This window comes from Pipistrellus hanaki (genome assembly GCF_964339955.1).
Source record: "Pipistrellus hanaki genome assembly, chromosome: 13".
Taxonomy (NCBI): Eukaryota; Metazoa; Chordata; class Mammalia; order Chiroptera; family Vespertilionidae; genus Pipistrellus; species Pipistrellus hanaki.
Window position 1 is genome coordinate 6,682,919 of NC_140515.1, and position 18,766 is coordinate 6,701,684.

At 40.8% G+C, this 18,766-nt stretch overlaps 1 protein-coding gene across 7 annotated transcripts in view; it reads left to right on the forward strand.

Annotated features, from left to right (window-relative positions):
• Nucleotides 1–18,766, forward strand: part of SHQ1 (SHQ1, H/ACA ribonucleoprotein assembly factor) — a 99,433-nt gene that overhangs the window by 59,552 nt on the left and 21,115 nt on the right. For all 7 annotated transcript variants that reach the window (XM_084902071.1, XM_084902073.1, XM_084902075.1 and 4 more), the window contains 3 exons: nucleotides 5,201–5,254; nucleotides 8,545–8,668; nucleotides 18,051–18,171. In XM_084902071.1, coding sequence (XP_084758197.1) covers nucleotides 5,201–5,254; nucleotides 8,545–8,668; nucleotides 18,051–18,171 — 299 coding nt within the window. The remainder of the gene's footprint in view (nucleotides 1–5,200; nucleotides 5,255–8,544; nucleotides 8,669–18,050; nucleotides 18,172–18,766) is intronic.

Here is an 18,766-nt window from a genome sequence, read left to right on the forward strand (position 1 = left end):
CCCTTCAGCAATTCATATAATTCTGGTTTGGTGGTGATGAACTCCTTTAGCTTTTTTTTATTAGTGAAGCTCTTTATCTGACCTTCGATTCTGAGTGATAGCTTTGCTGGGTAGAGTATTTTTGGCTGTAGGTTCTTGCTATTCATCACCCTGAATATTTCTTGCCATTCCCGTCTGGCCTGCATGGTTTCTGTTGAGAAATCAGCTGACAATCGTATAGGTGCTCCTTTATAGGTAACCACCTGCTTAGCTCTTGCTGCTTTTAATATTCTCTCTTTGTCCTTTGCTCTTGGAATCTTAATTATGATTTGTCTTGGTGTGGTCCTCTTTGGATTCCTCTTATTTGGAGTTCTGTGTGCTTCCTGGACTTGTAAGTCCAATTCTTTCCCCAGGTGGGGGAAGTTTTCTGTCACTATTTCTCTCAGTATGTTTTCGATATCTTGCTCTCTCTCATCTTCTGGGACCCCCATGATTCTGATGTTGGATCGTTTGAAGTTGTCCCAGAGGTTTCTTACATTATCTTCAATTTTCTGGATTCTCTTGCCTTCTAGCTTCTGCAGAGGAGTGTCTTCTGGCTCTTTATGTTCCAAATCTTTGACTTGATTCTTGCGATCTTCTATTCTGTTTTTAGGACTCTGTATAATATTTTTTATTTCAGACAATGTATTCTTTATTTCTTGTTGATCCCTTAGCATTTCTTGTTGATCCCTTTTCATATCCTCATAGGTCTCATTTATTTTATCGGCCTTTTCTAGGAGTCTCTTGAAAAACCCTATAAGTGTGGTTTTGAACTCTATATCCAGTCTCTTTTTGTCCTCCATTTCTTTCGTTTGTGATCTATTTGGTTTAGGCATTTTCGCAGGCAGCTTTCCTGATGGGGCGGGGTTTCAGGGTGGAGCCTACAGCCTTGGCTTTCGTCAGCCCCGCCCTATGCGACTCCTGAGACTCAGGGTCCTTCAGAACTTGCTGCAAGCGCCTCCGAGAGAAAGGTGCCCTCGATTTTCGCCTGCTACCAAACAGTGTAGGCTCTCCCGCAATGGGCCCGAAACTGGGGTTCAGTTCAGTTGGAAGTGGAGTTGGAGGTGGCGTTCAGAGCAGTCTGGAGCCTGTCTCCTTCCCGCCAGGGCAGTCCTACGGCACAGCCGGCCGGCCCTTCTCTGCGCGCTGTATGCGCGCCTCTGGGACCTCCTTTCGCTGCTTCCCCGAGTACTGCCTTACAGCCCAGCTCCCTCTGGCTGAGCCTGGGTCCCCAGGGTCTGGCCTAGAACGGGGGTTCAGAGCAGTTGGGGGCCCAGCACAGTCGGAGTTTTATCTCCTTTCCGCTAGGGAACGCCCGCCAGGCACTCGGCCTCCCTCCTCTCCGGCTCCGTCCTCTCCGCGCGCCGCGTGTCTCCGTACCTTGGGCTTTCACAGCTCCTCCGCGCTTCCTTCTGGTTTTCTCCTTGCTTCTCGTTGTAGAATTTCCAGTCAGTTGACTTTCCTGTAGTTCTGGGTAATGTCCATTTTATATTTTAGTTGTATTTTATTGAAATTGTTCCGTGCGGCTGCAGCTAGGTGCCTACCCGAGCAGCCATCTTGGATTCTACTGATATCCGTTTTTAAACTGAACCTTAAGTTCTTCGTTTGTACTTATTTCAGTCAGTTCCTCTTGTATTATGACATTCGTTTCTTCTATTTCACCATATGGGTTAATTATCCACGGTGGTATTACCATAGTCAAAACATCATCAAACCTAGTTTCAAAATAATGTACCTACTTTTCTCCTGCATTCTCAAACAAAATAACACTGATTCACTATAATTTGTATGATAAACTACCAGTTTATATTTTTTTAAATATTTTCTCAGCACTTTCCTAGTCAAGATTCAGGAAACGAATGAACGTATTTTACTCACATTCATATTTATAGAGTGACGAATTGAACAAGTCCGTGCAAGTTCGCGAAGCTTTGAGACAAAAATTGGCAAGAATGTTTACTGCGCGTATGCTTGTAACAAGATGATACTGGTATATCATTATGTGCAGGTTTTTATCCTACAACTTACACAATTTTATAAACTGATAACTGGCGATGAAAAATGGGTTGTTTACAACAATATCAAGCGGAAAAGAATAATAAATTTTTTACTTCATAGGTACTTTTATAAATAATGTATATGTTTTTATATTATAAGATAATATGATGTAAGTAAATAGGTGCTATCAGTGTATGTTGAGATCCACTATCGTGGACCCCCATTTTCATTTCATGGACCCCCAAATTTTTTTTTCGCTGACGTAGACCCCTTGCAGGTTGTCATAGACCCCTGGGGGTCGATATAGACCACTTTGGGAATCACTGGCCTAGACTATTTGGTAGCAGGCAAAACTTGAGGGCACCTTTCTCTCAGAGGTGCTTACAGCGAGTACTGAAGGATACTGAGGAACACTGAGACTCAGGAACCTCATAGGCCAGGGCTGATGAGAAGCCAAGGCTGTAGGCTCCACCCTGAAACTCCGCCCCATCCAAGCTGAGAACAGAGGCTTTTACAGTTTTCCAAATCTAGTAGAATAAGGTTGTCTCCTGGCAGACACAGCTGATCCTCACAGCCAATTGGCCTGGAGGTCAGTTCCTCCCAGTGATACCAACAACAATCAAGACTTAATTACAATAAGGCTGTATACACAGTCCATAAAGGGGGGCACACCAAGAGTGTCCACCTCAGGTAACTGGGAGACTGACCCACTGAACCATATAGGACACCTTAGCACATAAAGCCACCATACCTACTCGGGGAAGCAGCGAAAATGCCAAGACAAAGAAACAGATCACAAACGAAAGAAATGGAGGACAAAAAGCGACTGGATTTAGAGTTGAAAACCACGCTTATAAGGTTTTTCAAGAATTTCCTAGAAAAGGCCGATAAAATAAACGAGACCTATGAGGATATGATAAGGGATCACCTAGAAATATAAAGGGATCAACTATTGTAGAATTAAAAGGGATCAACTAGAAATAAAGAAAACATTTTCTGAAATAAAAAATATTATACACAGTCCTAAAACCTGAATGAAAAATTGCAAGAATGAATTATGGGGGTCCCAGAAGAAGAGAGAGAGCAAAACACCGAAAACATACTGGAAGAAATAGTGACAGAAAACTTCCCCCACCTGGTGAAAGAATTAGACTTACAAGCACAGGAAGCGCACAGAACCCCAAACAAAAGGAATCTAAAGAGGATCACACCAAGACACATCATAATTAAAATTCCAAGAGCAAAAGACAAAGAATATTAAAAGCAGCAAGAGAAAAGCAGATAGTTACCTATAAAGGAGCACCCATACGACTGTCAGCTGATTTCTCAACAGAAACCATGCAGGCCAGACGGGAATGGCAAGAAATATTCAAGGTGATGAATAACAAGAACCTACAGCCAAAAATACTCTATTCAGCAAAGCTATCACTCAGAATCGAGGGCCAGATAAAGAGCTTCACAAATAAAAAAGAAGCTAAAGGAGTTCATCACTGCCAAACCAGAATTATATGAATTGCTGAAGGGGGTTCTTTAGGAAGAGGAAGAAAATAAAGATAAAAATTATGAACAACAAATATGTAACTATTAACAAGTGAATCTAAAAACCAAGGGAATTAAAAAATCTGAACAATATTAACTGGTGAATATAATAGAATCAGAAGTATGGAAGGGGAGTGGACTGACAATTCTTTGGGAAAAGGGGAGTGTGGGGGTGCGGGAAGAGACTGAAGAAAAACTGTGCACCTATGGATGAGGACAGTGGGGGGTGGGGAAAGGGCAGAGGGTGGGGTGGGAACCTGGTGGAGGGGAGCAATGGAGGGGGGAAAAAAATGAACATTTGTAATAATATGAACAATAAAGATTTATTTAAAAAAAAATCTGGGGAACAATAAAAAGTCTTTCTGGTTAATGTGGCCTGCAGTTATTTTTGTTTATCCTTGCTCAAAGGGCTTTTCTTGAGCTGTGCACATGCTTTCTTAAAAATTTAAATACACAAATACTATGTATCATTGTAAAGGGAAAAAAATCATTAAAATTTCCTGTAATCTGAGCCCCAGGAAAAGCCACTGTAAAAAGGTGATGTATCTCTTTCACTTTTTCATTGTGCACATGTATGTTTGCATGTATGTGTATATTGGGCCGTGATGTATGCATTATTTAATCTGCTGGTCTCAGTTAACATCATAGTTTTAGGTTTATAATTTTATATGTGCCAAGATTATTTATATTGTCATGATTCTGAAAATTTCAAAAGAGACTCTTGAGATTTTTATTTCACTCCAAAATGAATATAAATGATTGTATCCAGGGCCTAATATAACTGAAAATGGTTTTTGTTTACACTCATCTTTTTAAGATACTACAATTGGAGAAAATGTTTTCTTTGGCAAAAAAAGTGATTTATATTTTTGCTTGAGATAAGTAAGTGTTTAACTTTACTCAATAAATTTATTCTTTATACTTTAAAAAAATATATATCTTTATTGGTTTTTTACAGAGAGGAAGGGAGAGGGGTAGAGAGTTAGAAACATTGATGAGAGACAAACATCTATCAGCTGCCTCCTGCACACCCCCGACTGAGGATGTGCCCGCAACCAAGGTCCATGCCCTTAATCGGAATCAAACCCGGGACCTTTCAGTCCGTAGGCTGACACTCTATCTACTAAGCCACACAGGTTTCGGCTATTCTTTATTTTTGTATTTACATATTTGAAACGATGAGGTCTAGAACTTTAAACCCTCCTTTAGAATATACTCAGTCTCACAAGCATTTTCTGAAGGCCAGGTTCTTGAGCAGCTTTTCTGTGTGCCAGACACACATTCCTATTATCTTTACGTCCATTGGTAGCAGGTCGGGAGGTGGTAACTTAGCTGAAAAGGACAGAACTTGAGCAAGCATCACTTTCCTTTAATTTTACTTTCAAAACTGTGCTCATTTGCTCTTGGGCCCTAGGACTCTTCTCAGTGGGAAAGCTTTGCTTTGTAAAATCCAAATAGACAGAAACTTGGCTTTGATAGCACCTGCATTTAGTAAAGCAATTATTATTATTTTCTTGCAATCATAGACACTTAATTTTTATATGTATGTCAACACTACTCACATGCTATTTGGATAAATGGATATTTGTTTCTATATTACTTTATCTCTCATGTGACAGTATTCTTTTCTCTAAAACAAATAAAGGTTGAATCTGCGTGGAATATCAGAAAACTGAGTCCAACACTGTGCTGGTTTGAGGTATGATTTTTAATTGCAATTATTTAGATTTGTTTGTCCAGAAATGTGGTGGTTTTTTTTTTTTTTTTTATTGTTATTAATTCAGTTTGGGTAATTCAAGCAATTCCTTGACTTTTTAAAAACGGAAGCTTTATTGTACAAGTTTACTTTTCATCTTTTTAATAAAATTCTGATTCCATTTGTTACTCTTATTCTAATTATATTATACTAATGAATAGGTGGGGTATTTTGGAAGTCAGGAGAGGGAGAACACACTTTGGATAAAGAATGGGTATGTGGTCTGTTGGGGGAGACTGTGGGTGGAGTTGAGGCATGTTTGTGAGTTGCAATATATTGGGGCTCAGAGCTCAAAGATGGGAATCACACCCAGTGGTCCTACCACTGGCTGTCACTGACCACCAGGAGCTGTGGAAGCGTAGTACATGCATTCCCTCACTAAATCCTTCCCATAGTCTGTGAGAAGTACTATTTACATTTTACAGACCAGGAAACTTAGCACATGTAGCGTAACTAACTTCTCTTAGGTCCTAGAATTAGTAGTTAGAACTGATAAGTCTTTCAATATAGTGATACTTGTTTTTACATATATTTTCTAGAAAATAGTTGTGTAGGTTTCATCGAAAATACCAATGGGTGATATCTTTAAATTTACCTGTTTTGGACAATCTGTAATTAAGAGTAGAAGCCTTAAAAAGTGTCCATTTAAATTTCCCCCAGTTAAAATCCCACATATAGTACATTTTAAGTTGTAAAATCAAAGTTGTTTCATGGCATCATTTGATTAAAGTAAAAGGTAAGTTGTAAACAGGAACTGAAACACTTACTTTATCACAGATTCTTGCTGCTCCCAGACTGGTCCATGGACCAACAGCTTGACCAGCATCCTTGGCTGGGAGCTTGCTAGCAGCACATAACATCAGTACAGACACACTAAGTCAGAATCTGTAGCTAGATCTCCAGGATTTTATGTGTATACTAGAGGCCTGGTGCACAAATTTGTGTACCAGTGGGGTCCCTCAGCCTGGCCTGCAGGATTGAGCCAAAACCGCCTCTCTGAGATCCCCCCAGGGGTCCCAGATTGTGAGAGGGCACAGGCCAGGCTGAGGGACCCCATCGGTGCATGATTGGGGCTGGGAAGGACACGGGAGATTGGCCAGCTGAGGAGGGACAGCGGGAGGACTCCACAGCATGTCTGGCCCACCTTGGTCAGTCCCAATCAGCTGGACTCTAGCAGCAAGCTAACCTACCTGTTGGAGTGTCTTCCCCCTGGTGGTCAGTGCACGTCAAAAGGAGTGGTTGAGTGGCCTTAGCATATCATTAGCATATTATACTTTGGTTGATCGACCAACCAGTTGACTGGACACTTAGCATATTAGGCTTTTATTATATAGGATTAAATATAGAGAAGGGCTGTTCACTAGACTTCATTTAGGTTCTGCGTATTGCCATTAGCATATATTGGAGAAACTGGTTTTGTAATAATTGCATTCATTATGGAGTTGGTGATCAATTTTATAGTTTGGTTATTAAAGTCTACATGAATAACATCACCTATATGTGATTTTATTTTGAAATTTTTAGTTTTTGAGAAAATTTGAAATTGCCAGATGTGTTAATAACCGTCAAACTTTTATAAGTATTTCATTTTTTTTGCTAGAATTTTTAAAAAGTTCATAGCTCGCCCTAACTGGTTTGGGTCAGTGGATAGAGCTTCAGCCTTCAGACTGAAGGGTCCCTGGTTGGATTCCAGTCAAGGGCATGCACCTTGGTTGCGGGCACATCCCCAGTGGGGAGTGTGTAGGAGGCAGCTGGTTGATCTTTCTCTCTCATCAATGTTTCTGGCTCTCTATCCCTTTCCTTTCCTCTCTGTAAAAAATCAAGAAAATATATATTTAAAAAAAAAGTTCATAGCTCTTTTTAGATACAAACTATTCTTTGTCAGATATTCAAAATTCTTAATCAGGTCTCCCATTTATTAAAGTTAATATACATGGAAATTATGCTGCTCCCTTAGTGTTAATTTTATATTTTACGTTTTATATATGGGTAACATTGTTTATCAAAACTCATTTTAAGCCCGGCCAGTATAGTTCAGTGGTTGAGCATCAGCCTATGAACAGGAGGTCGTGGTTTGATTTCCAGGTTGTGGCCTCAATCTTTGGTAGGAGCATGTAGGAGGCTGATCAGTGACTCTCATCATTGATATTTCTATCTCTCCCTCTCCCTTCCTCTCTGAAATCAATGAAACAAAACAAACAAAAACACCTCAATTTGAAAACAGTTTGGTAAAAAATTACCTTTGTCTAGTAATTTCAGTAAGTTTTCAATTGCTAATGGTTATCAGTTTAATACTATTTATAAAACACTTTTTTTTCCAGGAATTATTAGTTTTCTCTTTGATGATTAAAAATAAATTGCTGAAGTAAATATAAATACTTTGTATTATTCATGCCCAAAGTGAAAAAGAGAGAGACTGAACACACACCACTAAAAAGTTCTAAACCTTTCATCTCTACTCTCTGGGATGGTCCTGAAAGACGAAAGCATAAAATGAAGATTATTGAGAAAGGTCTTTTTTGTGCATGTGTGTTTGGTTTAGTCCCATATGTTTTAGATTCACATTTGTAATTCTTAAGAAACTTTTAAAAGCTTTCCTACTACATATGTGATTTTTGAAGAGCCTTTGTGATATGTTGATAAAATACAGAAATTACAAAGACTAATAAGATTAATTTATTATAAGGTATACAATAAACTAACTTTATGGTTTTATATTTCTCTTCTACTTGTCTTCACAATAATCCAAACTAAAAAAAAAAAAAATTTTAAATCCTCACCCGTGGATATTTTTCCATTGCTTTTTTGGGGGGGGTGGGGGGGGGCGAGTAGAAGAGAGAGGGGAAGACAGAGAGAAATATCAATGTGCGAGAAATACTTAGATTGGTTGCCTCCTGTGTTTGCCCTGACCAGACCCCAGGCTGCGGAGGAGCCTGTAACCGAGGTCCATATTTAAAACAAGCTAAGTCCCACATTTAAATCACTTTGTAATCTTGTTTTTCATGGGTGCCTATAATTTCTAGGTACTATGCTAGAACTGTGGGGATAATAATAAATAATAAGGTCCCGAATTTGATGCCCTTGCCTGGAATTGAACCTGGGACCCGTTGGCACTCTATCCACTGAGCCAGATCAGCTAGGGCCATACTTTTAATTTTTAATGGACAATATTTCATGATGTACTTTTGTTTGTGTAATATGGAATGTTTACTTATTTAACTGATACTTCATAGACTTGGACTAATGTTCATGACATCCTGGTGTCTTTTGGAAGAAGAGTTTTGTGCTACCCACTTTACCGCCATTTCAAGCTGGTGATGAAAGCCTGCAGAGACACTATAAAGATACTGCAACTAGGTGAGGTATTATTGTGCTTACAGAATTGAGAATGAAAAATTACAAGTTTTTAGTCTGAGGAAGTAATACTCTTTTTTTCTATATGTAAATAATGAAAATGATTCATCCAACCACTTTTCCTCCCAGGTATATGTAAAGTAATAGTGTCTTTATACAGATATATAATCACACAAATCAGATAAAAAGAGTGGGAAGGTAAATAAAGAAGGTACACATCATATTTCAAACCACTTTGTATTCTAGTAGATTTCAACATTCAGTTTTTCTTGGGTGCTTACAATTTCTAGGTACTATGCTAGGACTGTAGGTATAAGCCTATCTAATAAACAGAGAATATGTTAATTGACCATCATGCCCTAACAAAGATGGCGGCACCCCAGCCACAGGATGGTAGTGCCCAGTCCCCTTAGTCCTGCTGGGGCGGCAGGCTCATGGCATGGCAGGGCCCACCCCCAGGTGGGTCCGCCCATCCCATGCACCTATTTCTGGAGTCCTCAAGTTTCTTTTTTTTTTTTTTTTTTAATCTTTATTGTTCAGATTATTACAAATGTTCCTCTTTTTTTTCCTTTCATTGGTCCCCTCCACCAGGTTCCCACCCCACCCTCTGCCCTTTCCCCACCCCCCATTGTCCTCACCCATAGGTGCACAGTTTTTCTTCAGTCTCTTCCCGCACCCCCACACTCCCCTTTTCCCCAAGAATCTTCAGTTCACTCCACTTCCATACCTCTGATTCTATTATATTCACCAGTTAATATTGTTCAGCCGATTTTTAAATTCCCTTGGTTTTTAGATTCACTTGTTGATAGTTATGTATTTGTTGTTCATAATTTTTATCTTTATTTTCTTTCTCTTCTGAAAGAACTCCCTTCAGCAATTCATATAATTCTGGTTTGGTGGTGATGAATTCCTTTAGCTTTTTTAAATATTTTATTAGTGAAGCTCTTTATCTGGCCTTCGATTCTGAGTGATAACTTTGCTGGGTAGATTATTTTTGGCTGTAGGTTCTTGCTATTCATCACCTTGAATATTTCTTGCCATTCCCGTCTGGCCTGCATGGTTTCTGTTGAGAAATAAGCTGACAATCGTATGGATACTCCTTTATAGGTAATTATCTGCTTTTCTCTTGCTGCTTTTAATATTCCCTCTTTGTCTTTTGCTCTTGGAATTTTAATTATGATGTGTCTTGGTGTGGTCCTCTTTGGAATCCTTTTGTTTGGGGTTCTGTGTACTTCCTGGACTTGTAAGTCTAATTCTTTCACCAGGTGGGGGAAGTTTTCTGTCACTATTTCTTCCAATATGTTTTCGGTATCTTGTTCTCTCTTTCTTCTTTTGGGACCCCCATAATTCTGATGTTGGTTCGCTTGAAGTTGTCCCAGAGGTTTCTTACACTATCTTCAACTTTCTGGATTCTCTTTTCTTCTTGGTTCTGTGGAGGAGTATCCTCTGGCTCTTTGTGTTCCAAATCTTTGACTTGATTCTTGCAATCTTCCATTCTGTTTTTAGGACTCTGTATAATATTTTTTATTTTAGACAATGTATTCTTTATTTCTATTTGATACCTTTTCGTATCCTCATAGGTCTCGTTTATTTAATTGGCCTTTTCTAGGAAATTCTTGAAAAACCTTCTCACTGTGATTTTGAACACAATGTCCAGTCTTTTTTTTTCTCTGTTTCCTTTCTTTGTGTCCTGCCTCTTCTCTGTATTTTAGCTGCTTCCCTGATTTGATGGAATAGTTTTGTGTACTAGTTTTGTGTACTGGCAGAGCCCAGTACCACAGCCTTCCCTATTACCTGAGGTGGACAGTCTTGGTGCAGCCCTTTGTGGGCTTTGTGTGCAGTCTTCTTGTTACGCCTTGCTTGTTTGTTGGTATCACTGGGAAGTCTCGCAGTTATGGCTGCTGGATACACGCACCTCCGAGAGAGCTTTGCCCACTGCCTGACAGTCCGGCCTCTCCCTGACTGGGGCTGTCTATCAGAGCAATAGGGCAGTTCTGTTTTCTTCCCGAACAAGAAAGCCAGCCGCATGTTAGCTGCCAGCCCTCTCCGTGCGCCCTGAGTAAGCCAGCAGCGAACTTGGTGGTTGCCTTTTCCGCGTGCACAGGTCTCCACACCTCTACATTTCCTGAGGCTCTTCATCCCTTTTCTTCCCTTCCTAGATGGTAGAGCTTCCGCTCAGCCAGCCGTCTGTTGTTTCAGGGTGATATTTTCTCTGATTTCCAGTTGTTAATTTAAAATTGTTGTGGTAGGCTGCATTTAGGTGTCTACCCTATGCCGCCATCTTGGTTTCTTCCCCAGAGTCCCCAAGTTTCCTCAGCTCCCCAGCCGCCCAGGCTGGTCTGAGATGCAAGCAAGCCTTGGATGGCGGCTGCCCAGCTGCTCAGGGCCACCCAAGGTTCAGGTAACCAGGGCCTGTTGAGGCTTGCGCTGCCAGCAGTGGCAGCAGCAGAGGTGTGATAAGGTGTTGCCTTCCCCGGATTGCCAGGTTACCACCCGCCCCTGAGGGCTCTCAGACTGTGAGAAGGGGACAGGCCAGGCTGAGGGATCCCCATCTAGTGCATGAATTTTTATGCACCAGGCCTCTAGTAATAAATAAATTTCCTGTTCCTATGAAGTTTATAGTTTTACCTGGATGACAGATGATAAATAATAAACAATTTCAGAATAGAGAGAAATGCACTTTGCTTGGGGAAGTACAGTGATTCACTAGGAAAAAGCAGGGGACGTAGAATTGGGAGATCAGGAAAGGCTTCCAAAGAAAAGCACATCTACTCTGAGGACTGTTTTTTGTTGTTAACTTTTCCCCCCTATTGATCTTAGAATAAGGGAGGGAGGAACAAACAATAGAGAGAGAGAAAGAGAGGCGGGGGAGGGGGGGTAATTTATTGCCTCCCTCACAAGCCCTAACTGGGCAGGATCAAACCTGAAACCGAGGTACACATTCTGTGAAAATAGGATGAATAAGACTTAAAATGAAAGCAAGGCTTTTAAAGAGTATATAAATTTCCTTTTCAAAACTGTTTCATAATTTTTGTAAATTTTCTAAAACACCTGATCAAAATATTGCTTCTCAGTTGTTCAAAAATGCATGTTAAAGAAAATGTTCAATTATGAATTTAAATGTTTAGCATTTTTTTAATCAGTATTTTAAGGCTTAGTTATATAGTCTGTTTTTTTGAACAAATAAATGTTCATTGTGGAGAATTTTGAAAATAGGAGAAATGCAAAGAAGAATAAACAACTGTATTCCTCATATATAAAGTAATTCCAAGCACACGTTACATATTTGTTCAATGTCTGTAGAGACATATATATATATATATATATATATATATATATATATATATATAAAATATATATATGTATATATTGTCTATATACATATTTAAAACTTTTTCCCCGTATGTATTTATCTTTTTAAAACAAAATAGGGATAAAAATATGAAAATACAATGTAACTTCTCTTTAAATTAAAAATATGGAATACTTTCGACATTTCTTTTACTATTCTTTTGTGATAATAAATTTGCCTGTTAGCCCTTAGCAAGGAGGCAACCTTGCTTTTGTCATGACTGTTAAATGAAGCTATATAATTTCATTAGGTGATGTTGCTATGGATTTTCATTTATGGCCCTTCTTCCATAACTTTCTTGTTAAAATCTCTGGAGTAGGAGAATCCAAGATGGCTGCTCGGGTAGGCACCTAGCCGCAGCCGCACGCAACAATTTCAATAAAATACAACTAAAATATAAAATGGACATTACCCAGAACTACAGGAAAGTCGACTGACTGGAAATTCTACAACGAGAAGCAAGGAGAAAACCAGAAGGAAGCGCGGAGGAGCTGGAAAAGCCCAAGGTACGGAGACACGCGGCGCGCGCGCGGAGAGAATGGAGCCAGAGAGGAGGGAGGCCGAGTGCCTGGCTGGCGTTCCCAAGCGGGAAGGAGATAAACACTCCGACTGGGCTGGGCCCCCAACTGCTCTGAACCCCCGTTCTAGGCCAGACCCCGGGGACCCAGGCTCATCTAGAGGGAGCTGGGCTGTAAGGCGGAACCCGGGGAAGCGGCGAAAGGAGGTCCCAGAGGTGCGCACACTGCGCGCAGAGAAGGGACGGCCGGCTGTGCCGTAGGACTGCCCTGGCGGGAAGGAGACAGGGGCTCCAGACTGCTCTGAACGCCATCTCCAACTCCACTTCCAACTGAACTGAACCCCAGTTTCGGGCCCATTGCGGGAGAGCCTACACTGTTTGGTAGCAGGCGAAAATCGAGGGCACCTTTCTCTCAGAGGTGCTTGCAACAAGTACTGAAGGAACCTGAGTCTCAGGAGTCGCAAAGGGCAGGGCTGATGGAAGCCAAGGCTGTAGGCTCCACCCTGAAATCCCGCCCTATCAGGAAAGCTGCCTGCGAAAATGCCTAAACCAAACAGATCACAAACGAAAGAAATGGAGGACAAAAAGCGACTGGATATAGAGTTCAAAACCATACTTATAAGGTTTTTCAAGAGTTTCCTAGAAAAGGCCGATAAAATAAATGAGACCTATGAGGATATGAAAAGGGATCAACAAGAAATAAAGAATACATTGTCTGAAATAAAAAATATTATACAGAGTCCTAAAAACAGAATAGAAGATCGCAAGAATCAAGTCAAAGATTTGGAACATAAAGAGCCAGAAGACACTCCTCTGCAGAAGCTAGAAGGCAAGAGAATCCAGAAAATTGAAGATGATGTAAGAAACCTCTGGGACAACTTCAAACGATCCAACATCAGAATCATGGGGGTCCCAGAAGATGAGAGAGAGCAAGATATCGAAAACATACTGAAAGAAATAGTGACAGAAAACTTCCCCCACCTGGGGAAAGAATTGGACTTAAAAGTCCAGGAAGCACACAGAACTCCAAATAAGAGGAATCCAAAGAGGACCACACCAAGACAAATCATAATTAAGATTCCAAGAGCAAAGGACAAAGAGAGAATATTAAAAGCAGCAAGAGCTAAGCAGGTAGTTACCTATAAAGGAGCACCTATACGATTGTCAGCTGATTTCTCAACAGAAACCATGCAGGCCAGACGGGAATGGCAAGAAATATTCAAGGTGATGAATAGCAAGAACCTACAGCCAAAGATAATCTATCCAGCAAAGCTATCACTCAGATTCGAAGGTCAGATAAAGATCTTCACTAATAAAAAAAAGCTAAAGGAGTTCATCACCACCAAACCAGAATTATATGAATTGCTGAAGGGGGTTCTTTCAGAAGAGAAAGTAAATAAAGATAAAGATTATGAACAACAAATACGTAACTATCAACAAGTGAATCTAAATACCAAGGAAATTAAAAAAAAAAAATCTGATGAACAATATTAACTGTTGAATATAATAGAATCAGAGGTATGGAAGGGGAGTGAACTAATGATTCTTGGGGAAAAGGGAACAGGGGAATGTGGGAAGAGACTGAACATAAACTGTGCACCTATGGATGAGGACAATGGGGAGTGGGGAAAGGGCAGAGGGTGGGGTGGGAAGGGGGGGGGGGAGGAACACTTGTAATAATATGAACAATAAAAATTTATTAAAAAAAAAATTAAAAAAAATAAAATCTCTGGAGTAGTGTTTTATTCCTACTGCAGACACCTCATTTAGACCTCTCACCACAGGACTGTTCAGTTGCATTAGTCTCCTTGTCACAGTCTGACTTCTACCAAACTCACCTATTTACTCCCCTATTTCCCTACTGGAGCTATCTGCTCTAGGTAAATAATTTTTTTCCTGAATTACCCCATTTGAAGTCCACCTCTACTCCTTTCTATGCCGCCCACCAGGCTGGCATACCTACCTTTTCTTCATGCACTGTATGATTTGCAGCTTCAGACCCTGCATTGTCTGCAGCCTGGCAGTGTCAGGGAGCTGTATGATCACGAGAGGCAGTATCCAGGGTGTCACACTGTGGAGGCACTTAGACAAGTTTCAGGTGAAGAGTTTTAGGGGTTTTTTGGTAAAGGCTTATTGTTGACTTTTAAAACGTTAAGTTGGTAGTTATAAAAATCAACGTCTTTCCCTGAACCTCACCCCCTAGAAGAGAGAGATTGGCATATGCTCTGCCTGTATTTTCTTCGTTATGACAATTAAAACTATTGAAAAAATTCTTATAGTTTAGTTAGTTCTTCCGGGAATGTTTCTTTCTGGATAATATGGCTAATTTGTTTTCCTTGCTTCTGTGAGTTTTGATTGTTCTGTGAGTCCTCACTTAATGTAATCAGTAGGCTCTGTGACTTAAAGTGAAAAACAGAAGAAAACCAGTTTTACCACAAGTTACTTGATATGGACAAGTGTTCAGATCATACACAGTTGCAATGAAATGAAGTGGAACAAAAGTTATTTAAGAACCTGCTGTATTTCCTCCTCCAGTCATAAAATTCTGCCTTCAACATTACCTCCTTTTTATTAAAATTGGCCTGTAGGGTGTATAGTGTAATCTACACTAATCTATCCAGTAAAAGAGTAACATGCAAATTAACCATCACCCCGCTACACTTACAAGCCATGCCTACCAGCCAGTCAGGAGTGAGTATGCAAATTAACCCAACCAAGAAGGTTGTGGGCACAGAGAGAGCAGGATGAAGTCTTGGGTTTCCCTAGTGATGGAGGATGCCAAGCTTTCCGCCTGCCCTAGCCGGCCTAGGCCTCCACTTAAGGCTACAAAGTTTCAATTGTAGAAGAAAGCATCAGTGGAGCTGGAGAGAGCAAGAGACTAGGGTTGCCCCCAGCAATGGAGGAAGCTAGTCTTCTGCAGCCCTGGCCTGTTTTGGCCTCTGCTTAAGGCTACAAGTTTCAGAAATGACTGCCACCGTAGAGTGAGCAGAAGGCTTGGCTCTGCTTTAGGCTACAAAATTTCAATTGTCGAAGATAAATAAATCCCAGATATCAGGGCCTCCGATTGGGTCGCTGGGGTGCATGGCCGGCCTGCAAACCGCCCAGGCGGCTCCATGCCCCAAGGGAACTCCCACGCTGATCCGGGACTTCCTTCAGGGCAAATCAGCTGGCCCCCACTCATGCACCAGGCCTCTATCCTATCTAATAAAAGAGTAATATGCAGATTGACTATCACTCCAACACACAATAGCTGCCCCCATGTGGTCAAAGATCCTGCCCCCATGTGGAAACAAGGTGGCTACCACTGGCAGAGGAAGTTGGGGGCAAACAGGCTGGCAGGGAAGCAGTTAGACATCAATCAGGCTGGCATGGGAGTGGTTAGAGGGTGATCAGGATGGCAGGCAGAAATGATTAGGGGTAATCAGGAAGCCAGGCAGGCGAGCAGTGGGAGCCAGTAGTCCTGGATTGTGAGAGGGATGTCCGATGGGCAGTTGGACACCCCTCGAGGGGTTCCAGATTGGAGAAGGTGCAGGCTGGGCTGAAGGACACACATATACCCTCCCCGTCATGCATGAGAGGAAGAGAGAGGGAGAAAGAGTTAGAAACATCGATGAGAGAGAAACATCAATCAGCTGCCTCCTGCACACTTCCCACTGGGGATGTGCCCACAACCAAGGTACATGCCCTTAACCAGAATCGAACCTGGGACCCTTCAGTCCGAAGGCAAACGCTCTATCCACTGAGCCAAACCAGTTAAAGCTTTACCCATTTTTTTTTTAAACTGGATTGTTTTCTCTTCCTTTTATTAAGTTGTATGAATTACTTATATATTTTGGAAATTAACCCCTTATTAGATTCATCATTGGAAAATGTTCTCTCATACAGTGGGCTCCCTTTTCATTTTGTTGATGGTTTCTTTTGCTGTGCAGAAGCTTTTTATTTTGCTACTAGAGGCCTGGTGCATGAAAATTCATGCACTGGAAGGGGTCCCTCAGCCTGGCCTGCCCTCTCTCACAGTCCAGGAGCCCCCAAGGTTGGGAGGCGACCCAGCGATCAGGGGAAGGCGACACCCCATCACACCTCTGCTGCTGCCACTGCTGGCAGCGCAAGCCTCGGCCAGCCCTGGGCAGCTGGGTAGCCACTATCTGAGGCTTGCCTGTGCCTTGGATCGGCCCTGGGAGGTTGAGGAGACTGGGAGACTCCTGAGGCAGGCACGTGAAGTGGCTGGGAACGCCTGCCACCTTAGCGGGATTGAGAGGATTGGACGGCGCCATCTTGTGGCTGTGGGTGCCACCATCTTTGAGGGTGGGGCAGTCAATTAGCCTATTCCCCCCTTATTGGCTGTGGGGGCCGCCATCTTTGCAATGGCGTGAGGGTCATATAGCATATTCCCTCTTTATTAGATAAGATACTCTCATTTGTTTATTTTTCCCTTTGTTTTCCTTGGTATGTGTAAAAATACTGCTACAGGAGATTGCTGAGATTTTGCTGCCTATGGTTTCTTCTAGGGTTTTTATGGTTTAGACTTACATTTAAATCTTATCCATTTTGAGTTTATTCTTGTGTGTAGTGTAAGTTGGTGGTCTAGTTTCATTTTTTTTTTCAGGTACTTGTCCAGTTTTCAATGCTATTTATTGAAGAGACTGTCTATATTCCTTTGAATGCATTTGCCTCCTTTGTCAAATATTAATTGAATGTAATGTCTTGGACCAATATAAGAAAACTTGGGCAGTGGAGGGAAAAGGGGAAACAAGAGGACATCTGTAATACTCTCAATAATAAAGATTTTTAAAATAAAGATACTTTTACAACATAAAAAAAAAATGTAAGTTAGTACTAGGTAATTCCTTGACAAAAAATATTGACATAAATAGAGAAGTTGAATACTGAAATATAATTCCCAATGGTGTTTTGAACGTTTGATTAAAAGAACATTATCTAATTAAAGTTATGGTGCATGTAAATATTCATTTAATCTAGGTTGCTTCTTTTTATTTAATGTATCTAGTTGTGTTTATAGTACTTTTTTTTTTTTTTTTAACCACAGTAATTAGCTATAGCAATAACTTATGCAGCTTTCTCATCATTCTTAAAGAAAATATAATGAGCTTTGGACCTAAAAGTATGATATAAATTTATGCAACAGCCAGGACCGGTTTGGCTCAGTGGATAGAGCGTCGGCCTGCGGACTGAAAGGTCCCGGGTTCGATTCCGGTCAAGGGCATGTACCTTGGTTGCAGGCACATCCCCAGTAGGGGGTGTGCAAGAGGCAACTGATCGATGATTCTCTCTCATTGATGTTTCTAACTCTCTATCCCTCTCTCTTCCTCTCTGTGAAAAATCAATAAAATATATTTAAAAAAAAATTTATGCAACAAAGGAATATGAAAATATTTTGAAGAACAATCTAAAACTCTGAGCTGCTATATATTACCTCTTAGTGTCTGAAATTCTCAGTTTAAAAAAGTCAGATATATTTTCTTAAGGATGATTTTATTTTTTTAAATTTCTTTTAGGTAAAAGTGCAGTTTTAAAGTGTCTACTGGATATTCACAAAATTTTTCAGGAAAGTGACCAGGCTTACATTTTAAACGATCTCTATATCTCAGACTACTGTGTATGGATTCAGAAAGCCAAGTAAGTTTGAATTACATATGACTTTTGTATGTTCCCATTTCTGGAATACCCCAAGGAAGAAAATTAAATAACCTGGGAGATAAATTTTAATGAAAGAGAAGCCTCATTTACCAAACATTTTAAGAAGTGGATCAACACGGGTAGCTTGGTGAATTTGCTTAGGGAAGAAATGCAGATGTTGAAAAGCTAATTTACTTAAAAAAAATAAAAAATAAAAATGGCACTGCTTAGAAAATAAATGTTTAAAAAAAGACAGTTATAAATACACATTTGGTGCAGTGTGCTTACAGTTCTTTTTAAAGCATTATATTTTGTCTTTTTCTTTAAATTAACATTGTTTAGAAAAGGAAAGTGAGGTTAAAGTGTTGGCAGCAGCATTACTTACGGTAATTGTATTCTCGGAAAACTGCAGGGGAACTAGGAGAAAGTCCTGCCAGTCTCCTCTACAGGTGCATGGAGTCCCACTGGTGTCTGCTTTGGTGGGTGGTCCATGCAGGGTCTGAGATGGGCCTGCAGGGTTGGGGCCTTGTCCTTGGCTGGCACTTGGGGTCCAGGGTGGTGCACTTGGGTGGGTTTGGGCCTGGGCCAGGGGAGG